Source organism: Balaenoptera borealis (assembly GCF_965194805.1).
Source record: "Balaenoptera borealis genome assembly, chromosome: 5".
NCBI classification, from domain to species: domain Eukaryota; kingdom Metazoa; phylum Chordata; class Mammalia; order Artiodactyla; family Balaenopteridae; genus Balaenoptera; species Balaenoptera borealis.
Genome location: NC_138862.1, coordinates 12,960,992 through 12,985,793, shown reverse-complemented (window position 1 = coordinate 12,985,793; position 24,802 = coordinate 12,960,992). Strand labels below are relative to the sequence as shown.

The 24,802-nt window shown below is 41.3% G+C and overlaps 1 protein-coding gene across 1 annotated transcript; it reads right to left on the bottom strand.

Annotated features, from left to right (window-relative positions):
* Nucleotides 1-1,675: 1,675 nt before the first annotated feature.
* Nucleotides 1,676-11,745, bottom strand: MIS18A (MIS18 kinetochore protein A). Its single transcript, XM_082392566.1, has 5 exons — nt 11,355-11,745; nt 7,468-7,534; nt 5,110-5,232; nt 2,604-2,700; nt 1,676-2,011 (listed from the first exon to the last, which is right to left on the bottom strand). Exons 1-5 carry the CDS (start codon nt 11,695-11,697, stop codon nt 1,931-1,933), a joined length of 711 nt encoding a protein of 236 aa, XP_082248692.1. The 5' UTR covers nt 11,698-11,745; the 3' UTR covers nt 1,676-1,930.
* Nucleotides 11,746-24,802: the final 13,057 nt, after the last annotated feature.

The following is a 24,802-nucleotide window of genomic DNA, read 5'->3' as shown; positions in this document are numbered from 1 at the left end:
GGGAACAGGTGGCCTCAGGAGAGGCTGGCCCGGAGTGTGAGAAAGGCCCCTCTCCTCCTAAGCGCCACAGAGCAGCACACAGGAGGATGGAGCAGTCCCACGTGGACCCCTCGAGTAAGCAGTGTGGGAGCCTCAGCGCTCTCTCTCCCATGGCGATGGCAAGGCCATGCCTTCAGTGACATCACAGGCAGAAGCCAAAGATACGGACTGTGCCTTACAAGGAGATACATATTTTATAAATATATATATTTCCTGGGATTTGCTTTTAGATGCTTCAGCAAAGACCATGTGATACAAATGTGTGCGAGCTCTCCACCTACACCCCAGGGACGGTTAGTTAACTTCATCTGAAGGACCCTAACTGGAGATAAAATTCCAGGGGTGGTGAATTTGCAGGGAAACACTAATCAAAGGCCCACACTTGGAGAAGCCACAAAGGCACTTGGGCTGTTTATTTCCCAAAGCACAACAGAGGCTTGGTTAGCACCGTGGATGTTAGAAATTACTCTTCATTGGTGAAATGAGTAGTTTTCAAGATGTATGGATTAGCTAGAAATTCTGCCCCAGAATGAACAAGGTAAAAGGAATTAGGGAGCCAAACTGCCTACCTCTTTGGAATGGCCCTGAAAAGTGACTGTTGGAGAATTCTGTTACCCGTGCAACCAGAAAGTTAGCTGAATCTCGCTGTTAAAATACTCTCCCATCTGTTCTAAATGAACTTTCATGCAAGTGCCAGCGAAGCACCTAAAAGGACAGACCCTTGGGACTTCCTCAAGCTTACTGAGGCAGGATGACTGTTTTGTTGCCAGCAGGCGTTGAGAAGAGACCTGGACGGCTCATTAATTTCAAATTATTAGAGGCTGCTGACAGATATATCAAAAAAGAACTCAATAATTGTGAATGATCAATGATCAAGTCAATTTGACTTGGGAACTTTTATATGACAACTTTAAGTCTCCTCAGACATAATTAGGGAAGTTCTCAAACATGCTGAGTACCAACATTACGTGGCCTCATGTCCACTCAAAAACAGAAACAGCCTGGGGAAACCTGGGGTTACCTTTACAGTCCTGAGTTGGACCCTCACACTGCCATGCCCAGTAAATGTGTAGAATTCATGACACCAGGATTTCTGAGCTCAGGTAAATAACTGTTTTGGAAAAATCAACTGTAAAGCACTTTGTTTTAATCTTTATTTTCTCCCTCATTATAAAAATAACATGTGATTACTCTAAGTCTTACATTATAGAAAATTGGAAAACTGAAAACTTCCCCAGAATCCCACCCTCAGAAATGATTACTACCCTTTTTGGTAAATATTCTGTCAGGTTTTTTTGGCATATAGTAGTAAATAAACAGGATCAAGTGGAATTCTACCGCCACGAGAACACATGCTATTCTGCTCTTGTGCAAGGTTTTGAATAGTTCTGACAAATAACTCAACTGACCGGTTTCTCCACAGAGCTGGACGCATTGGTTTTCAGAGGAGATTCAACCACACAGTGGGTGGGAAAACTTCTAAGATTTTCTTACCACTCAATATTAAATATTGTTCTAAGTATTAAAGGTGAAATAAAGTTTAAAAAAAATAAGAAATAAAGAATAACGAAATTTGGTACTGAGGAGAAAACTGTTCAGAAAATTATGGCAGTTTATCAAAATAAAAACTACTAAATTTCACTTCCAGGAAGTATCATGACTTTAAAATTGGAATTTAGGAAACAATCATCTTTTTACCATCAAATACAGCTGGACAAGTAATTCTCCAATTCTTCTCGTTTGATCATTTGATCAGTACAAGAGAAGGTAAAGTACATGACCATTTTGAATTCTTTCAGTTCTAAGTAAAGTAAATTACAACAAGAATTGCTACATGTGAAACAACTGTCCATCAGCAAAGGACTCCAGAACGGGAGACTTGGAACAGATTTCAGCTTTTGCAGCTGGTAAAGGGCAGTTTTGATTCAACCTCCCAAAGCTTTGTTTGCAATGCTTTCAAAACATCTTCCATCTATTGAATTGAAATAAGAATATTAAAAAAAAATACATGATTAAAATCATACATGGTTAAATATGATTAAAATATTCATCATTAATACAATTTCTGAACATGTTATGCATTACACATGGATATTAAGTATTTAACAGAATTCCATTTAAATAAGACATAAGTTTATTAACAGTAGTTCTCAACCTCTAATCTGTAGCTTTTTTATACATTCATCACTATCTTGCCTATCTGTGAGAGGATGTTAACATTCAAAAACAAGGCTATTTTTACCGTGAAATATTGATTTCATTAAGAAGATATATTTCTATTTTAATAGTTTTAGAATATATACTACTTTGATTTTAGTATGAAGTATCTTCTTTATTATTTTTTTGATAAAGCTTTAGCTTAATTTGTAGTTTGGCTCCCCAAAAAATCAACTTTACTAACAACTGAAATAAATAAATAAGAATAAAATAAAATAAGCACTCTCTTACCATGAAAGTGCTAAGGTCAAAACAGAAAACACTTTAAGGATTATTCGTGGAGGAGCAATTGTTCACTGACTGGCAGTTGTTCATACAAAGATACAAAAAGTGCAGAACAAGATTACCTGCTTTAGAGATTTTTCTATTTCAACTCGGCTTTCAAGATTAAAAAGCTCTTTATCTTCTGACACAATTTGCTTTTCAGAGGACCCTAAAACATAACTGAAGTATAATAACAGTACAAAGTTAAAACATGAAAAGGGAGTAAATATAAAATTTACATGAATAATATTAAGGGAATTCCCTGGTGGTCCAGTGGTTAGGGCTCTGCGCTTCCACTGCAGGGGACACAGGTTCGATCCCTGGTCTGGGAACTATGATCCCACATGCAGCGCAGCCATAAATAAATAAAATAAAATAAAATAAAATAAAATAAAATAAATAAATAAATAAATAAATAAATAAATAAATAAATAAATAAATACAAAAAATAATGATATTAAAACTCGAATATGTATATCAAACTATATATTAGTACCAAGTAAACACATAAAACAACTACTTTTGTTAATAGCAACCTACATAGGAAGCTGAACTACATGAAATCCTGTTTTTCTCCATAACAGCTTTGTCCGAGAGCCCTACATATTTCCCAATATTATAAGTATTTTGTTATTGGAAATAAACTTGCTCTGTAGTAAGTTGGGTGGCAAAACATTACCACTCATGGTTCAAAATTCTATTTTAAAGTTTTAGAAGATCCTGAAGAAGCCACTGCTTTATATTACTTTTTTTTTTTTTAATGTAACTTCTCAGGAACGTGTGCATTTTCAAGTTTGACTTTTAGTATATAATTTGTGTAGTCAACTCTTGATTACCTAGATTTGGGCAACTTCAACAGTTATCCTATAACTTATGTTTTGCTCCACTCTCTGGGGTGATGAGATGCTGTGGTTTAGAAAACACAAAGAACAGAAGAATTGGCCTCGTGATGGAAGGAGAAGAGGCCCAGCTTCGGTGACCAAATAAATCTAAACAGTAGGGAAGAAGGTGCTGGTATTTCTCAAAAAAAGAAATTTGATTCGTTTGCATTTCTTTAGTGGGAGTCTTTCATTACATGTAACAACTTCAATATGTCACTTCTTTTGTCAAATAAGAACAGTCTTCTCTTGGAAACCCAAGATTAAATTGATTAAATTTCTGAAAAATGTCATGGGAGGCAAAATTGCAGAAGGCAATTAATATCCCGTTTAGAAAAGAAAAATGAGATGGGGGAAAAAATTAAACGGTATTGAGTAATTTATAACACTGTAAATAAACATTACAGAGGGCATCCACTTCTAAAACAAACCAGGTTCCTTGTCATTAAAATTCTGCCCCAAGAGGTATTCAACTGTTCAGGAAAAAACAGCTTCAATACTATAATCCTCTATGGAGAAATCTTCCACACATTTTCTTTTATACAGATATGTATCACTTTTATTAAAGTTTTGTACCAACCGTACTGAAGAGTTCACGTTGTTTATACCTGTACTCTCCCCCACATAATTTTCACAAATCTTAGTAAAATTCTCATGGAGATTAAGGGAGCAGTTGTTTGGGCCTGGGTCTTCTATTTAAAACCAAAACAGATCTGATCTCTCTCTAGGCAGGCCTACATGCTTTACATCAATGAGCAGTGCTTGCTATATTATTCTCTTGTGTAAGGAATATAAAAAGTTTGCAGATTTTATAATTTTGACCTAAACCTGTCTAGTTTCAAAGAAGGTGGCAAAACTGCAGTTATCAAAGAATAATTAAATGAAAAATTATAATAAGAAGAATACTGTTTTAAATTCTTTAAAGAGAAACTCTAAGAAATTCAACCGGAGTGACGAAATACCTCGAGTAATAAAAGTGTAGGCTTTTTTTTTTTTTTCCTTCTTAAATTGTTCTTCTTTCCTGATACTTAAGGTTTCCTAGGCATCTTTAAAATCTTGAGGATTACATCTTTTCCAGGATAAGTGAAAATACACTGGGGTCAACTGATTGTTTCCTATTTTAAAAAGGCTAGTGAATTAGAGGGCCATTAAGATATCTGTCATCAGACCCTAATTCACCTTGTCTCCCAACGCTTTTTAGAAGTCTTAAAAAATGAAGGTACTTCCTTGCAACTCTCAAAAAAAGCAGACAATTATTTACCACCCTCAAGGAAATAGTTGGACTTTGTATTTCTACTTTTCCAGAACACCAAAGGGACTTCTTTTCTGACCATTTCTGAAATTCCTATTTCTTTATGATATTCTAGGAGACCAAAAACTAGAGGGAAAAATAAAATGGACAAAATATATTGATCCACACAATAGCTTTTAAAAAAAATCCTATTAAACTAAATTCAATTGTTAAGAAAAACAACATATTTTTACTCTGAAAAATGTTCGGAGTGTTTTCTCCTACAATTTAGAATGACAGACTTTTCCAATAGCAAATAAATCGGGTCCAAACAAAAAATCACTAGCTTTATTGTCAGAAATTATTTAAAAATATATTTTAACCAGTGTTGATTTAGTTTCGATGTTTTCATACCAATTTCTCTGCAAGCAAGTTTCTGAGAATTCAGTTATGAGCTATTCATTTATACATCAAACTTACCTTTCAATGGCTTCAACACTGAGGCAGAACAAGTCCCTCTTGTAGTCTAGATTCTTGGGTGTGCATCTGTATATGTAGCCGAGGTTGAGTGAACATCCTGCGCAGTACAAAGTCTCCAGGATGCTGCAACGAGAAATGCCACCGCTTTAGCAACTGGTTATAACAAAAATCCCATTGTTGAGATCCATAAACACCTAAACGTTTAAGTTGCTAAAGTATGTTATTCTGACCCTACTAAGTCATATGTACAAAAAAAGGAAAAAAATGATAGTAAGATGCTTACATCAGAAATGTAGACAGTCACCTCCAGGCTGCATTGCCTTAAGTATCCAGTGACAAAGGGCATGTACAAAAGTGACAAAAAGAGAGTGTACTAAGGTGGTGTTTTCCTAGAATGCAAATACCTCAATTCAGTATTAAGAAAAATTAACTAAAATTTTGAAATAAGACAAAAAGATTCTACATGTCCTTTTAATGTTATATTGTCCACCAAGGATCATTAACACTCTGGGGAAGGGATATGCAAATTTTTTTCTGTAATGATCCAGAGAACAAATATTTTAGGCTCTCAGGCCATATGGTGTGTGTTGCAACTACTTGCCTTTACCACCATTAGCACAGAAGCTGCCACAGATAATACATAACTGATCTGTGTTCCAGTAACAATGCATTTACAAAAACAGGTGCTTGGGACGTCCCTGGCGGTCCAGTGGTTGAGACTTCGCCTTCCAATGCAGGGGGTGCAGGTTTGATCCCTGGTGGGGGAACTAAGATCCCACATGCCTCGGGGCCAGAAAACCAAAACATAAAACAGAAGCAATATTGTAACAAATTCAATAAAGACTTTAAAAATGGTCCACATCAAAAAAAAAAAATCTTAAAAAAAAACCCAAACAAACAGGTGCTTAGTCCATGGGCCATAGTTTGGCATAAAGGATGGGTTCAGGTGATACAAGTAAACAGGACTTAGCAACACTGGTTCAGAGCGAGAGTCAATTCCCTTTTCAATTCTCTAACAATCCTGATTATAAAGAGAAGAAAGTCTCAGTCTGGTGCTAGAATGTCTTTAACCTGTATCTCACAGTTGCAAATCTTTTAATAGTAAGAGAACAGACCTCAGGCTCAGAACCAGCCAGGCAATACTATCTCAGCTAGAATTTAATAACATGTGTTTTCAGTGTAATTATCTTCACAGTTACTTTCCAGTTACAGCAAATGATACATTTATGGCAGTAATATAAAGATTCCTTTTTAAATAAATTTAAATAAAAATTAGGAGTCACTTTAATGAAAAATATTAAGTACATGATAGCACAGCTGTTACATGGATATGGCAAAAATGGTAAAGCTGACATCAAAATGACTAGAGTTGGGAAGTAGAGAACACTCTGCAGGAAACAAAGAGAAATAACAAAGCATCATCCTAGCTCTTACTAATTAGCCCTGTGTCCTTAGTGAAGTTGTAACCTCCTCAGGCCTTGCTTTCTTCATCTACAAAATGAGAAATGATCTAAGGCTGGGTTTTCCAAATTTTCATCACCAGCATGCCAACAGTACAATTTTCCTTATATCCACTTACTACCTGTCCTATTATGAATTTAATTCTCCTTAAATAGAGTAATTTTTTCAATTAAAATACACTTTATTTGAATGGGACAATCTAACGTTACTAAAATTAAAAACCAACATTTTAAAATAAAAAATATATACGATTATTAATTTCTGTTTAACTGCTTGTGTACCACTTATTCATATATATCAGTACAACACGTTTCGGGCAACAATATTAGAAGGCAGAGCTTCCCATTCAGTTTGCTGAGGACGCCACTTGCAGCAGATGCGTGGCAGGTATAGCAAGATACTGACCACTTCAACCCTTGGAGTGGCAGCAAAGGGCCTGCGAGTGCTGGAGGCCTCATGCTGTTGTTTCTGCAGCCCTGTCTGTTTACCTCAATAGGTCATATATGTGTGTATGCATGACCTTAGCATTTTCTATGGGTGCCATGACATGAAAAAGGTAGGGAGCATTCATCCAAAGCATCCTTTGGTTTGGAGATTCCATGATACAGATATTTTCCTTTTCTATTTTTATTTTCGATTTTCTTCACACCAAGCGCAAACACCCAAAAAGGGAGTATCAGAATGTGCCCTGAGAGGTTTAGAAACTCTTCCATCTCATATCTAAAGGGGACCACCAGCACTCAAGAATTGGTATATTAGAATGACTGATTTTATACTGATTACCATGAAAAAAGTTTTATCCCAAATCTTACTGCTGATGATCTCCTTAAAGACTTTTATTTGAAAAATAAACATTTTCTCTAATGTACATATTCACATAAATATAGCCTTACTCACCAACCATTTTCATTTTTACGTTTGGATAGTATCTGTTCCTTATCCACAGAAACATTACAGGAAACACCTAGAAAGAAGAAAGTAACAAGAATTTATTAATGCAGTTTGTTACAATACACACGCAGACATTGAGAGAACTTCTAATTCAACTTTTATTTTAGAACCCAGAAGCCCAGAAAAAAATAAAGGCCCAAAAGTCACACACACAGGGTAGTTTAAAACTAAAGGTACAGGGTCTTCTGCAAAAAGATAGCAGAATAAGAGTTATTTCCTTTCATTCCCAGAAAACACTGAAATTAACAAAGTGAATAAAATTAGGAAGAAAAAATTCAACTGACAGTAAAATTTGGGACAACTAGAACCTCAAATCACGGACTATCAAGAATACCCGCCAGACACAGTAAAACTGGGATCAACCCAAGGAAGAGGATAAAAGCCTGTGCATACATCTCCAGATCTCACACGCACAGCTTGTTTCTCTACAAGTAACTGAGAGGGTCCTCGGGAGCTCAGCCAAAAACCTTTTAGACCACAACCTGGACAGGGGTCACAGCTGAACCCTAGAAGCAGCAGGAAACATTCCCGTTTCCCAAGTTCAGAACACACTAAAGGCGGGGAATCGGGAGCAGAGGCACATGAGGAAAGGACATCAGACCCACAATGGCCAGAACAGACTCTTGCTTTCACCTCCTCTACAGTCTGCCTTAACTCAGTAAACTCCACTTCCATCTACCCATCGCTCAGATCAGAAACCGGCATCAACCCTGATTCACTGTCTCCTTACCCTTCTCCCCGCACAGACACCCCACAGATAAATCCTGTCAGTTCTACCTCACAACCCTCACTCCAGCCCCCAAGCCACCACCATCTCCTCTCCTCTGCTTGGACGGCTGCACTAGCTCCTGATTGACCTGCCCATGTCCATGCTGATTCTTCTCTTCAGTGCATCCTCCAAAGAAAAAACTGGGTCATATCACTCTCCTGCTTAAACAACTCATTCACTAGAATAGATTCTCATTCCACAGAACAGCCTACAAGGCCCTAAATTTTCTGGCCCCTTCCTTCCTCCCTAAATCTTATCTTTAATCTACTATTCGGCGGCCTCACTAGCCTCAAGGCCTTTGCACTAGCTGCTCCCTGTGCCTGGAAAAAGCAAAGAGCATGACACCAGAACTGAACATGCAGCCACGTCGACATGCCTGTATAAAGACAACAGAAAGACATTTTCAAGCACTCAAACTTGAAGTTTTCTTGGGGATGGGGAAACCACTGGTGAAGATTAATCAAATAAACCACTCAGGAATGAGAAAGCTATTCATAAGCTTTCTCATTATTAATAAGAGTCCTGGACTGGAGAAATAAGCTCATAGAAACATTATATTAAAGCTAAATGACTATGGCTACAGAACAGTATGTAAATGTTATAAACCTTGACAAAGTAAAAATAATTAAACTAACTCCAATTGGAGCGGGGAGGGGAATGGAAATTAATCCAACAGTTCATTTTCTAATCTTTCACTGGGAGGAAGGAGGGGGAGGGTGTTAAATCAATTTGTCTAAAGCTGATAAAAAAGGATATTTATATATACTTTTTAAATTTTAAAAACTACTGGTATAGACAAACTAAATAACAGAATAGCGTTTTCATATATAAAACAAAAGCGCCCACGTGATAAAGGAGAGAAAAGACATAAAAACAGAAAGGATGGTAAAGATTTAACACCAAACATATCAATATTATTCCTTAAAAAGCTGTAAATGACATAAACTCACCTACTAAAAGGAAGAGCTTCTCCTACTGTATCAAAATCAACCCAAATACACACATGTTGTTCTAATGGTGGCAACACTGGGAAAAAACCCAGACCTCTGTCAACAGGGGCAGACTGGGAGGATGAAGGGCATCTCCATTAAAGATATCACTTATGTGGCACTTCCTATGTCTTCTGGGCACATGACGCACATTAACTCACTTAATCCTCCTAATCACCCCATTAAGTATTATCCCCATTTTTACAGAGGAGAAAACTGAGGCACAGAGAGACTAAGTAGCTTGCCCAAAAAGACACAGCTAGTAAGTGGCAGGCCAGGATTCAAACCCATGCAGTTGAGGGCCGTCATCTATACTGCCTCAGCGGGGGTACAACAAGCAGCTATTGAAAATGTGAGGTATATCTATATGCACTAATATGGAAAAATACTCAGAATATACATGCAGAATAAAAAAGGAAGGGTGCTTAACAGTATAAATAATATAATCTCAAGTATGTTTTTAAAAATTTACATGTTTAGGGAATTCCAAAAAATTTACATATTCAAACAGGCTCATACATGCATGGAGAGTATCTGGAAGTATAAATGAGAATAAAGCATGTTGAACTCTGGGGACATGAGAGTGTCAGCATTGGGGGATAAGTCCTTCTGCATTGATTTTAATAGCTGCAAAGGGTTAATCTCAATGAATTGTATGGGAAATGTATGTTCTTAGGCTTTTAACAACTGAAAGGGACTCAGCAATTATCGTTAATTGCATCCTTAAAGAAAAGAGGTTCCAAAAAGTTTCAGGTTAACAAGTGGACACTGCTGTCCTCCTTTCTTCCCAATGTATCCCAGGAAGCAAAACATTCCACAAATGTCAACAAATCGGTGGTGAATTTCTGCCATAAAATATTTACAGAATTCAAACAGAGCATAAATTTCATCTTGAATACCCCAAGTCCAAAAAGAACAGCCATTTTTACACCAGCTCAGAAAAAATATGTGAACCACTCCCCTATATAAATACTATGAAAACAACAAAACCAGGAAACGTTGGGGAAACATACAGGTTTCAAAAGATACTGGCTCTACCAGTTACCTGTACGTTTACTACATCCTCCTTCCTCTCCAATTTTGATAGGGTTTTTGGTGCTTTTATTGCAAGTATCCTTTAATTTTTTTGATACCACTATGTTCTGTCAACTCTACGGTTGTTAACACTTCAGACGGTAAAGGCGTCCGCTGATACAACTATGAAGACTTGAGAAATCAACCCTGACATCCCCCGAGGGAAGCAGGCAGCCGAAAAGCTTAATTTCCTAAACCATTAACAATACGATTTACCGATTAACAGCCCGCTGATTTCTATGAGGAGTAACACAGAATAGCTACACCCTAAATGCTTACAACCTAGTTGGTCATTTTTTTCTAAGTAATGCTCACGACGACACTGATTCATCCACTGCTCTCCTGGGATGGGGGAACCTCAGAAAAGAACCTGTCACTCGTAAGGCCAAGGTGCAGGGATGGCTCTCTTCCTCCCCTTTTTCTGGGACAGCTCCCCGTCTCAGATTTTTCTGCTTTTAAAGACCCTGGGAGGGGCTTCCCTGGTGGCGCAGTGGTTAAGAATCTGCCTGCCAATGCAGGGGACTCGGGTTCGAGCCCTTGTCCTGGAAGATCCCACGTGATCCCACGTGCCGCGGAGCAACTAAGCCTGTGTGCCACAACTACTGAGCCTGCGCTCTGGAGCCCACGAGCCACAACTACTGAACCCATGTGCCACAACTACTGAACCCATGTGCCACAACTACTGAAGCCCGCGCGCCTAGAGCCCGTGCTCCGCAACAAGAGAAGCCACCGCAGTGAGAAGCCCGCGCACCGCAACAAAGAGTAGCCCCCGCTCGCTGCAAATAGAGAAAGCCCACGTGCAGCAACGAAGCACCCAACGCAGCCGAAAATAAAATAAATAAATAATAAATAAATAAATTTATTAAAAATAAATAAGCAAATAAATAAAACATAAAGACCCTGGGAGGCCCCAAAACACCTCGGCCTCCTCCGGGGCCGCCCAGGTGCAGCACACCCGGAAAGAAGGCGTTCCTAAGGCCTAACCCCCCGCCCGCACTGACAGCGCAGCAGGATGCAGTTGGTGTCTTCCTGGCTCGTCACCCAGCTCAGCGAGTCGCCCAGCGGCCGCCGGCAACCAGAGCACAGAAACACCAGCGGCCTGTCCTCCTCCTCCGCCGGCTCCGCAGCCTCCTCGCGCCGCGTCCTTTCCGTGCAGGCCACCGACGCGTCCCCGCTCACGCAGCTCCACATGCTCGCCCACTTCTGCAGCAGCTGGTGGCGGCTCGAGTCTTCTGAGAGCCGCTTGCCTAAGAGCGAGGAGTTGCTCCACTTGCCCTTGTCGCCACACGCACAGCTAGTAGAGGAGCATCTTTTGCAACAAGCCTGAGACCAAGGACCCGCCATTAGCTACGAATTGCCTGCGCCGCGGAGGGTCACGGGAAAAACGCCGTTGCGCATGCGCGGGGCGGGGCGAGGCGGCAGAGGGTGAGGGAGGAGGGGCGGTCGGGTGAGGGAGGAGGGGCGGTCGGGTGAGGGAGGAGGGGCGGTCGGGTGAGGGAGGAGGGGCGGTCGGGTGAGGGAGGAGGGGCGGTCGGGTGAGGGAGGAGGGGCGGTAGGCAGCCTCGCAGCGCGCTTTCTCGCGGTGGAACTGGGCCTGGCGGCGGGGAGTCACTGCGCGTGCGTCGCGCTTTGCAGCCTTAGGAAATTGAGGCTGCCCGAGATCCGCTCGCTAGGCTGCTTGGGAAGGAGAGTACAGCCTCTTACATAGGAGGGGAGGCGTCTTTGAAAAAGTTACTCCTACCGAACTACATTACCAACCCCTCACGGAGACCTTGGCAATGGTTACGAAAGAGAGTATGCCGCCTATACACCACTCAGAGATAGAGGAGTTGGGGCGCAGTCCCGCTTTCTCCGGCCTCCTCCCTCTATGTTTCTGTGGCTACAACCCCTCAAATTTAGCGTGCCTGAGAGTCACCTGGGAGCTGGATGGCACACAGATTTCTGAGTCCCACTGTGGACTGGAAAAAAAATGCACAGCTTAAAAGTTGAGAATTATGTTTTATGTGGTGGACTCGCTGAGAACTTCAGCCCAGGAGGCGGCCTGTCAGATATTTGGGAGGGACTGCTCCAAAGAGGTAAGGAAGGAGCCAGGATACAGAGGAGATTTTTGGAAAAACAAACAAATCAACAACAAAAACAGGTAGTTGGAACATCAAATGATCGTTGCCTTTTTAAAAATATTTATTTATTTATTATTTATTTTGGCTGTGCCAGGTCTTAGTTGTGGCACGCGGCACGTGGGATCTTTAGTTGTGGCCTGAGACTGACCTTCATAGTTATGGCTTTAGTTGTGGCATACGGACTCTTAAGTTGCGACATGCAAACACTTAGTTACGGCATGCATGCGGGATCTGGTTCCCTGACCAGGGATCAAACCCGGGCCCCTGGAACTGGGAGCGTGAAGTCTTACCCACTGGACCACGAGGGAAGTCCCAAATGATCACTGTTAATTAAAGAAAACGAGACATCTCAAGTTAATGAATTTAGCGCTTTTTTATATATGGGAAGATGCAAGAATCTGGGCTCATTGAAATCAGGGCAGCTACAGTGGCCGATGGCTCGATAGCCAAAACATCCTTTGTTTACTCATATGGCAGGCACCATTCTTCGTCCACACCCCCTTCACAGATTCTCCATCAGTAGGTCACGATGGGCCCGAGAATTTGCTTAACAGGCTCCTGGGTGACACAGATGCTGTCAGCCGGGGCACCTCCACTTTTGGTTGCCGCTGCTCTAGTTTGTCTGCCTAACTTCCTTGAGGTGGAGAAAGCAAGGATTGTTGGGGAACCACCCTGTCACATGTTCCTTTTATGCACTGTTATTGCTCTAACGAGACCCCGGAAAGGGCCCCAGATCACTCAGGCTAGCACTGCAAGGACAAGCTGGAAGGGTGGGTGTGGGCCGCAGTGGTGTTGCTGGAAAGCATGGAAGTGCCTCCGCTGTCTGGATCTGGGAGCCCCTCGCCCCTGGCACCAAGTGAGCATTCCTTCTGGCTGGTAAGGACAGCCTTCCTCAGCTGCCCCAGAAAGCCGGCCTCTGACTTTAAAGCACCACAGGTTAGGACAGGAAAGGATGGTGGGAAGTGGACCGGCTGCATCATGGACAACCTGGCGGCATATCTGGGAAGAAAGGTACCCCCAAGGTCCTACGTCTGCTCTTAGAATCCTTTGGGGGTGTGTCCTAAGTCACTGCCCACTTTGCTTGGTCAGGTAAACTATCTACCAGAAAAATTTGCTTCCAACTTTAGTGCCTCTGGCCACCAGCAACAAGCAAAAACTTTGGAGTCAAAAGCCTTGGGTTGGGGGCTTCCCTGGTGGCGCAGTGGTTGAGAGTCTGCCTGCCAATGCGGGGGACACGGGTTCGAGCCCTGGTCTGGGAAGATCCCACATGCCGCGGAGCAACTAGGCCCGTGAGCCACAACTACTGAGCCTGCGCGTCTGGAGCTTGTGCTCCGCAGCAAGAGAGGCCGCAACAGTGAGAGGCCCACGCACCGCGATGAAGAGCGGCCCCCGCTCGCCACAACTAGAGAAAGCCCTCGCACAGCAACGAAGACCCAACACAGCCAAAAATAAATAAATAAATAAATAAATAAATAAATAAATAAATAAATAAATAAATAAATAAAAATTAAAAAAAAAAAAAAAAGCCTTGGGTTGACCTAACCCTCCAGGAAGTATAACCGTGTAGGAAATCGGAAAGGCTATTTACCTTCCCTGAGTCTAATTCTTCATGGTTTATGTGGGTCAGTACTGCAGTGGGGTTGTTATGGGGATTGTGATATAATATGCATGAAAATACTTTAGCATACTGTGCCCATGTTCATTAGTCTCCAAATGGGAGAAAATTCTAAAGATATTTTAGGCTTTTATTTCACCCATGGAATTGCCTTCCCTCCTCTGCTTCTTTTGTGGAGGCAAGCCTGACCTCGCAGGACTGCTGTTTTCAAGCACAATATCTCTGGTACAAGTAAATGGGTAATAACCTTGGAATTCAAGGGATAATCTCTTTGCCTCAGACTTTGGATTCCTATTGGCAACATTAAATACTGTGGGATATCCCAGTAAGGAAGTGATGCAGAGCAGGGCTGCCTGACGACTTTCAGCGGTCCTAGGAACTTGTGCCTTGCTGGGCCCATTCCTCCATTTAAATTTTAAAAAATTGTTTTAAAATAAATAATAATAATAATAGTTTACAACAGTATTGCTATAAAGATACCTATACAAATATTATATTTTAAAATATTTTCTTTGACCTAAAAGTTCATTTTTTTCCTGCTGACTTCAAAATTAAAACATCTTCATGGGGCCCTAAAAATATCACAGGCCCTCAGCGCTGTGTCTAATGGAAAAGTCGTCCCCAAGGCAAAATAAACGCCTTTTAAAGTCATGAGTATGTTTGTATTACGAATATAAAATATTTAGATACCCACAAAATCATGTTTTATGTAGGGACAAAAAGAGATGCTTGGGTACGATGACCTTGGACTGGGTGGGTGTAATTGCTTCCTGAACAACCCTTCCCACCCTTCTTCTTAATTACACAACTAGGAGATGTGGATAAGGCTGAGTCTAAGCCCCATCACCACCACGACCATCACCACCAATTCCAAGAATGGGTCCCCAGAGGTTTAACCCAATGGGGATAACCCGTGTCTCTCCCACAGTGACTGAGCAGGGATGACTCCTACCCCAGGCTTAAGCCAATCAGCACGTGGTGCTCCCCTGGCTTTAGGAATTGACTCGGGATAAGAACTTGACCTACATTGTCAAATTTTATCCAGCCAGAGTAAATCTCAAGACTCGTGTTCAGTGGTTGAAGGAAGAGATATCCTCTTTGTTCGCTGGATGTGAACAAGGAAGCCCATACCCATGTTGTATGGCAACCACCTTGTAAACACAGAGATGGGCAGAACTGAGAGAATTACAGAGAAATGGAGCACCTAATGACTGGACTTTTTCAATTATGTGAACCAATAAATTCTCTTTATTGTGGAAGCCAGTCTGAACTGTTTTGTTTTGTATCTTTTTACTAGCAATTAAGAGCGTATGTAACAGTCTGTTACAGTCTGTTAAAACTGAGGTTTTGACGGAGAGACCAAGACGAGGTAAAGATGACTTACCAGAGTGTGTGAGACCCATTGCTTCTCCCACCCCACGCCCCGGAGGAATCTTCAGAGCGGATGTTGGAGAACTAATTCCCTCCTGCCCTTAAACCTCCTCCCACATTTGGGGAATATTAGAGACTGGAGTAAGTGGTGACAGGGATGACTTCGTGAGCGTTTCTTTGGAGACTGGCTGGGTGTGAGTTCCATTCCTCTTCCCCAACAGATAGGGTGAAGGGCATCTGCCCACTTGCTTCAGTCTGGCTGAGAGGAGACTTCAAGGAACCATTCCCAGAGCCTGTGTGTCCCCAGGTGTTTGCAGACACAGTGGCCCGCAGGAGAATTCGGCTGTTGAGTTGTTTTGGGGACGTGGGGGGGGGACACAACAAAGGTGGGCCATATAGGGACTTCCCTGGTGGCACAATGGTTAGGAATCCGCCTGCCAATGCAGGGGACACGGGTTCGAGCCCTGGTCTGGGAAGATCCCACATGCCGCGGAGCAACTAGGCCCGTGAGCCACAACTACTGAGCCTGCGCTCTAGAGCCCGCGAGCCACAACTACTGAAGCCCGCTCACCTAGAGCCTGTGCTCCACAACAAGAGAAGCCACCGCAATGAGAAGCCCGCGCACTGCAGCAAAGAGTAGCCCCCGCTCGCCGCAACTAGAGAAAGCCTGCGTGCAGCAATGAAGACCCAACGCAGCCAAAGATAAATAAATTAAATTAATTAATTAAACATGTATACATTAAAAAAAAAAATGTGAGCCAGGTAGATTGTCAACTAGATACGAATTTTGCTGGTGGGAAGGTCACCTAGAATTTTAAGTTCTGCCCAAGAAGATGACCTGGAAGGATGAAGATTCTCCAACGGGGAGCGTCCAAGTGTGAAAGGGCCCCTGGAGAGCCAGGGCTGGGGGGAGCGGCAGCCCCAGGGGAGACTTCCCGCTCACGGGTGTGCAGCTGGGGGCTGGGGTACAGGGGGTTTCTGAGGGACCAGCAGAGAGAGCTGGTTCTAATCATGCCAGGCCAGAGGGTGCAAAACCGGGTTATGACAGAACCAGTTCAAGTGAAACAGCCCTGTCCCCTTTGTCCCCCACTTCAGTCTAGGAATGGAATCAGCAGGGGGCAGAGGAGGTGTAAAAAGGAGCAGAGCCAGCCACATGCCTTCCCCCACTAGAGGCAGGAGCCCACTTAACACATCCTACCTGGGGGAGGGGGATGATTCTTATGCTGGAGTGAGGATTGCAGTGTTGATTAATATCTTGGGACTGAATGCTGTCATTTCATCATTGAGATTCTGTTTGCAACTAAAGTGGCTGCAAAATTGTTTACTCCCTAAGTGGGAGGGTGGGGGAGTACTCAGATTCCAACAACATGGGGAGGGTTGCTTTACAAAGTGTCAAATAACAAAGGTGGAGACTGCGAGGCAGGAGAAAACCTCAAGGGATAGAAGGAACCTAGGTTAATAGCATTGGAACTGACACCACCCCTCCCTCAACCCACAGGTATGTATGCAGGGAGGGAAACAGAGTTAGGAAGAGCAGACCACCTTGAGAGGATCACCCTTTCATCAAGGGATGCAGCCAGCTGAGTTGACCTCCCAGGGAGGGAGGCTGGAAATTAAATTCCTTGACCATGTTCTCATCCCTCCCTCCAGTTTGCTGCTGGAGCTCCCCATTGCCCAAATCCAACTGGAACCCAGAGGGCACGAAGCATATTGATGTGATCCGTACACATCAAGGTGGAGAGTGTATCTGGAGGGGCGATTGGAAGGAAACCCACACACAGACCACCTTTGCCCAGGAGCACGGGAAGTCCATCCTCGCCAAATAAGTTCTTAGGGCATAATAGGAAGCAACATTCAAAATAAGGGTCTGTCTTGATACTATCCTTCAGTCCATCTTTTTTTTTTTTTTTAATAAATTTATTTATTTATACTGTATTTTTGGCTGCATTGGGTCTTCGTTGCTGCGCACGGGCTTCCTCTCTTTGCTGCGAGCGGGGGCTACTCTTCATTGCAGTGTGTGTGGGCTCCTCATTGCGGTGCCTTCTGTTGTTGCAGAGCATGGGCTCTAGGCGTGCAGGCTTCAGTAGTTGTGGCGTGCAGGCTCAGTAGTCGTGGCTCGCGGGCTCTAGAGCGCAGGCTCAGTAATTGTGGCTCACAGGCTTAGTTGCTCCGTGGCATGTGGGATCTTCCCAGACCAGGGCTCAAACCCGTGTCCCCTGCATTGGCAGGCAGATTCTTAACCACTGCGCCACCAGGGAAGTCCCTATCCTTCAGTCCATCTTGCCCAACATACCAGTTACTTGGACTATCTGATTCAACCCTCATTTCTGGCTGGGTTTAAAAGACTTGGTGTAATTAACAGACAAATGCTAGTCTAATTTAATACCTATGGCTAGCATTAGAGAAAGAGAAAGAGGTGAAGCAAGAAACTATAACTAGGGGAGAGAAGGAACAGGAAAAGTGGGAGAAGAAATGCATGAGACCTTGACAGTTTTGATGGAAAGAATTTATGACTTTTTAAAAGTGCTCTGGCAATTGGGGAAAATCAGAAATTAATGGCGTCTGATTACAATCAGGAACTAGATGTTAATTGCATGCACTTCCTTACACTTACACATAGAATGACAATGAGGTGTGTATTGTGAAATGATCATGGAAAAAAGAAGAAAAAAAAAAAGAATGACAAAGAGGTGTGATTACAGTTCCTCCACGTCAGCCAGCTAGCCCCTTTAGTATTTAGAGAGCTGGCTGCAGCTGCATTTGAAGAGTGTTTGGTCCAGCTCTTACCGGTAGAGGTGTCTGGGAGTCAAATGGCACTTGCACTGCCCTCCCCGACTAGCTGGCACCAAGAGAGAGCCATGCCACGTAGTCAGCCCCCAGGGACCTTCTGCCACAATCAGAGCCTCCTTAGGGCGATAAAATACACTGTGGGAAAAGGGTGGTTAGATATTTATATCTGTGTTCCAGGGGTGAAACAATAACTACAGGAATATGCTTCACCTTCTGAAAAATTCTCAGAGGCAGGATGTTCTCTAAATAGTTGTTTCCCTCTCCTAGTTAATGTGTGGAATCACGACTTTCCGGTCTTTAACAGAGATATTTAATTCTCATGCAAGTTAAAAAAGAATAAGGAGAAGAACTTGTGACTTTTCAGCAATATCATGTGTTTGAGCTGGAAAAGAATCACAGAGTTACTTCATCCTCAGGAAGTATCCACAAATAGAAGAGTGAGATCTGGTTTGGCTCAGAAGTCATGGATCTGGCTGGTGGAAGAGAATGGTGGACGTCCGGGCTGTTAGATGTCCAGCACCATTCCCCTTTCTCGGAAGAACTGTTTCCCCTCCCCCCACAACAGCATGGTTGTGGTAGGGCTTCCCATCTTGAGGGTCTTACCCGACTCCTGCCCCATCCCAGAGGTGGGCTCTCACCAGTCTCAGCCACCAGCTTCCTGGCCACAGAGATTGGCTCTCGGTGAGCAGGTGTCAGAACTAGAGCCTGTCCAAGTCCGTCCCTGGAACTTTTCATGTCAAAGCTTGGAGGGAGAGTCCTCTGCTCATCCTTTCCTCTTGACTCATGATCCCGGAACTGTCATCAGCCATGTCCCCAGCTAGGTGGAACAGCCTGGCATGACACTGACCGTCAGGGAGAAGCAGGATGTGGGGTGGAGATCAACAGTAACAGCAGCACACTGGCACCCCTCACAAAGCGCTCCCCTTAAAACCCGCTGGTGTTTAAGCTAGTTAGAATCGGGTTTCTGTCACTTAGTACCAAGAGTCGTGACTAAGACACAGATTCCAGTCTAGAGCCTCAGACTCTTGACCCTAAATACAGTGGTCATACCACTACACCAAATCGTTGAAATTCAACACCATACATTTGATAATGCCTTGTAGTTTTCAAAATATAGTCCCTCAAGGGGGCTAACTCTGGAGAATTACAATATCATGTAAGGGAAGAATATATTTTCAGCATAAAATTCTTAAGTCAGTCCCTGCTTTCTTTCCAAGCACCCCTTTGTTTCCCCCTAGTGCTTTTCATCTTTTTTTTGTGTATAACCAGAGGAAGGTCTCAATTAGGGAATAGTTTTTAACACCCGTACCAAACACCTAAACTCAACACAGACTGATCCAAAAGTGAAGATTGTGACTCCTGGATCGGGAATAATACTAGAGAGACCTTAGGTATCAAAGATATAAATTATGTATCTTTAAAGACATTTGAGGCAATGTTGCATCCATGGTAGAAGGACTGGAAGATAACATTGAAGAAAATTCACAGAAAATACAGTAAAATAACTAAGAAATATAAAAAGTGGGGGGAAAAGATAAGAGGCATAAGCAATCAGTTCAAGAGTTCCAACATCTGACTAACACATTGTTCAAACAGACAGGAGAGACAAAATAAAGGAAAACAAATAAAGGAATAATACAATATAATTTCTCAGAGCTAAAAGATATGACTCTTCAGATAGAAAGGATATACCAACTGCCCATCACAAAGAATGAAATAATCTCACACCAAGACTTAGCATTGTAAAATATCAGAACTCCAACCTTCAGAAAAGATTCCAAAGTTTCACAGAAAAAAGAGGTGCAAGAATCAGAGTGGTGTTAGACTTCTCATCAGCAACTCAATTTCAGAAGCTAGAAAGTTCGAAGTTCAGAGAGCAAATAATATTTAGACGGGAATTACCCACTTGAATCATGATCCATGTACTGTTGACATTTTCAGACATAACTGGACTTCAAAAATATTTCTTAAACATATCCTTTCTTATTCAAAAATGTGTTGCAACAAGAAATGTGAGAGCAAGGTCACAGTTAAAGAAAAGCAAATATTTAACATATGAAGAGATTCTCCACCACCCTGATTTTTAAACTACACTGAAAACCAACAGCTCACCTATCAGTTTGATAAAATCCGCAAGCTTGACAACATAATCAGTTGCCCAGACTATTGTCCGGGAAAACAGGTAGTTTCCTACCTGATAAGACTGCAAGATATTATAACTTCTACAGAAGGGAATTGTCAACGTCTAACACAATTCCATATGTATGTATCCCTTGACACAGAATTCTCATTTTCAGGAATCGATTCCAAAAATGCAATGACAAAAATATGATAAAATCATGAACCCAAGGTATCAAAGCACTATCTGCAATAACAAAGACTGAAAACAACCCAAACAGCCACCAACTGGAAACTGGATGGGTAAGTTGTCATATATCTGCACAAGGGCAGCATTATGTATCTGTAAAAAAGAAAAAGTATCTCTACATGCCACGGAGAGGTCACCAGAATAAATTAAGTGAAAAAAAGCAAGATGTAAAAAAAAAAAGAAATGTAGTTTGCTACTGCACATCTAAAAATGGAGAAAAGGAAAGAATGAATATATATACTTTTTTTTTTTTTAATTGAAGCATAAACCAAAAACTTTTTTTTCTAAAGTGCTTACTTGGGTGGAAAGTAACAGGAAGAGAGAAGAATAGAAGCTAGAGCTCTGTAGATATACCTTATTTTGTATATTTGATTTTGGAATCAGGTAAAAATTTTATAATTATAAATATTACATAATTATAAAACAAAATAAAAATTTTAAAGTGATCTCTAAATATTGCAATATTTAATATATTTAGTGGTAGCATAACTTCATACAGAAGAACAATTTCAAGTGACTAAAACATGAAGTTGACCATACATATCTTGTAGGAGATACTTGAAGAACAACAGCAACAGCAAAAAAAACCCCTGCCCCAACCCCCCAAAAAAAGTTCTTAAACTGTTTTCAGTAATCATGTTGTTGATATTAATATTTTTATTCTGAGATTGTATGTGTATTGTATATTGAATAATTATTTGGGGGAATAGGATTTTAAATTTTGGAAAAAAGAGATGCAGCTAAGAAAGTTAAGGTTAATTAAAACCTCCACGGTGATGATTTTGAATCTAAAAGTATCAGTATGAGAAAAAAGAAAATAATTAAAAACAGGAAAACAAGCACAAAAAACAAACAAAATATCAGTATGAACTCATGATTTTTTTACCTTAAAAAATAAATGTTTCCTAGCTCTCTACATTGACTAGGCATGAACATTGTAACCAACTCAGTAGCAATAAGCACCCTTAGCACCCAGATTATGATAGCTAAATATTTCCTACTAAAATAAACCAGGAGTCCTTGCAGAAATGGCTGAATCCACAATCTGGGGTAAGAAATGTACAAAATGAGCCTGGAACATCTTGTCATTCCAGAAAGCAAAGAAGCTATAAAAACCAAAACAAACCAAACTACTAATATAACCAACATGAAGAGGCTCTCACTGTCCAAATACTATATGAGGTAATCTGTGCTTCAGTAAAGGTAGTATCTGTAATGGATTGGAACACACAGATAGGTTTAATTGCATGAGTTCACAGTGATTCAGAATAAAAACAAAAACAAACAAACAAACAAAACCTCTCACTGTTTACTGCTAGAAGATACTAGAAAACCCAACTATTATTTTGAAAACTGGCAAAAAGAAAAACAAGGAAAGAAGGAAACAAACAAGTAAATCAAATATTTGTCCCACCTTGATATGAACTGTACCTCAAGTAATCAAATAGTTCATAAAGGAAGGGTTTCTTTGTTTGTTTGTTTTCTTTTTTGTTGTTGTTTCATTTTGTTTTGTTTTTTCAGAAGGATGGTAGCTAATAAGTGAAGAAGGAATGATGGAATAAAGAAATCACCATTTTTACAATGCTTAATGCGTTAAAGGATCTCACTGGCTGATAACATCACACAAAAAGACACAACTGGACACTGTGTCTCCTGAGTGTAGTACAACACACCACATATGAGGTATTCTTGCCAAAAAAAAAAAAAAAAATTGAACGTAAATCTGATCCAGCCTCCAGATCTAACTTCACTTTCCAGGAAATACAGGGAATGGGGAACATGACTAACCCCACATGGGATCCAACTGGCAAACCCTTCAGGGCAAATAACTCATTTCCTCAACAAATAAATTCCAAATTAAATTTTAAAAAGTGGGAGGGAAAGGAAGCCTACAAATTTAACAAGAAGACTTCAGAGTCATTTCAACCAACTGTAACACATGCAACTTATTTGCTCCTGATTTGAACAAATTAACTATAAAGAAATTATGAGACAAACTGGGAAAATCTTAACATTGACTAGATATTTGATGCAATTAACTACTATTCATTTTTAGTGGGATAACAGTATTATGGTTTTACTTAAACAAAAATCCTCCTTCAGAGATACATACTAAAATATTTACAGATGAAATGATGTATTTAGGATTTGCTGCACAATAGTCCAGAATCGCGGGAGTGGATGGAGCTACAGATGAAACTAAATTACCCACGACTTGATGGTTGTTGAAGTTGAGTGATGGTTCCATGGAGTTTTATAATACTATTCTTGCCGCTTTTGCAAAAGTTTGAAATTGTCTATGATAAAAACTTATTTCTTCAAAAAAGTCATGCAAAGTTTGTATTTACTCTGTTATATATCTATGCTTGTTTCAATATTAAAATGTAACTCTTTTGGGCTTCCCTGTTGGCGCAGTGGTTGAGAATCTGCCTGCCAATGCAGGGGACACGGGTTCGAGCCCTGGTCTGGGAAGATCCCACATGCTGCGGAGCAACTAGGCCCGTGAGCCACAACTACTGAGCCTGCACGTCTGGAGCCTGTGCTCCGCAACGAAAGGCCACGATAGTGAGAGGCCCGCACACCGCGATGAAGAGTGGCCCCCGTTTGCTGCAACTAGAGAAAGCCCTCGCACAGAAACGAAGACCCATCACAGCCAAAAATATAAATTAATTAATTAATTAATTTTTAAGAAAAAAAGTAACTTTTTACCAGAAATCTTTGACAGCAATGGATACCCCAGAGAGAAGTGCTGTGTCTACCTTAAGGATTTGTATACCCACAACATGACATTCTCTGCCCCATGTGGCAGGCTGAATAATAGCCCCCGAACACATCCACATCTAATGCCTGGAACCGTGTGAATAGTACTCTTTATGGCAAAGGGGACTTTGCAGATGTGACTGAATTAAGGATTTTGAGATGGAGAGATTATCCTGGATTGTCTGGGTGGATACAATGTCATAAGTAGGAAAAGAGAGATTTGACTACATAAGAAGAAGGTGATGTGACAAAGGAATCAAGAGGAAAAAATGTATGGCGGGAACGCAAGCTGAGGAATGAGAGCAGCCTCCAGAAGCTGAAAAAGGCAAGGAAACAGATTTCTCCAGAAAGGCCACCAGAAGGAACCAGTCTTGGCAACACCTTGATTTTAGCCCCAGAACTCATTTTGAATTTCTGACTCCCAGGACTGTAAGATAACAAATCTGTGTTGTTTTCAACCACCATGTCTGTGGTAATTTGTCATGGCAGCCATAGGGCATGAATACACCCAGTTTGCAAGTCCAAGGTGTCCTGGGCTGAGCTGGCAGGCTGCCCTAACTGCCTGTATCCCAGAAAATGGGGCTCCCAACACCTGAGTAGTGTATTGTGAGAATTGCAGAAAACACGGAACACAGTGGCCAGCTCAGGTCATTGTCCAGTAAATGTTTGTTCCCTCCTTTCTTCTCTTCCTTTACCTTCTCCCCTGTACTCGATCTGTAATCACAAGATAGCCAACAAGCATGCGCGTTTCCTGTAAGAGAAAACATTGAAGGAAAAACAACTTTACCTTCAAGTTTGGGGTTATAAATTAAAGTGAGAAGAAAAACAATACCAAATGTCAAGGTCTTCGAGGTATTTGTTAATATAAACATGTCATTATTATCTCGGAGAGCTGACCTTGATGGGAGTATTAGTTCTTACTTATGTCAAAGGGGAAAAAAATTTTTTTTTAATCTGTTTTTCTACCAGGGCACTTTCATGGGTGTTTAAAAGTCAAGATTATTACCATACCGATAAATTCATTTTTAACAATCTGAAGTGTGAATTCCAGTAATTTACAGATGTGATTCCTTTAGACAGAGGAAATTGACTTAAGTGGGGTTTTTTTGTTGTTGCTGTTGTTTTGAAATGGTCCTTTTAAAGACAATTTATTTACAGATCAGGTAAAATTTACGTACAGTGAAAAAGCGTATATTATATCTTAAGTGCACAATTCAATGTTTTGAAAAATGCATATGCTCATGTAACACATCTGTGTTGACATAGAAACATTTCTATCACACCTAGAAAGTTCCTTTTTGCCTCTTCCCAGTCTCTCCCCAACTGCCATCCCCAGAAGCAACTAAAAAAAATTTTTTGGCATAGTTTTGCCCTTTTTTAGCATTTCGCATATATGAAATATACTGGTTTTATTCACATTTCCCT

Coding starts and splice junctions, on each gene's coding strand:
- MIS18A (XM_082392566.1), bottom strand. CDS start 11,697: ATGGCGGGTCCTTGGTCTCAGGCTTGTTGCAAAAGATGCTCCTCTACT. Junction 7,535..11,354: donor CAACTGCATCCTGCTGCGCT/GTCAGTGCGGGC, acceptor TCTTCTTTCTAG/GTGTTTCCTGTAATGTTTCT. Junction 5,233..7,467: donor CGTAAAAATGAAAATGGTTG/GTGAGTAAGGCT, acceptor TTCTCGTTGCAG/CATCCTGGAGACTTTGTACT.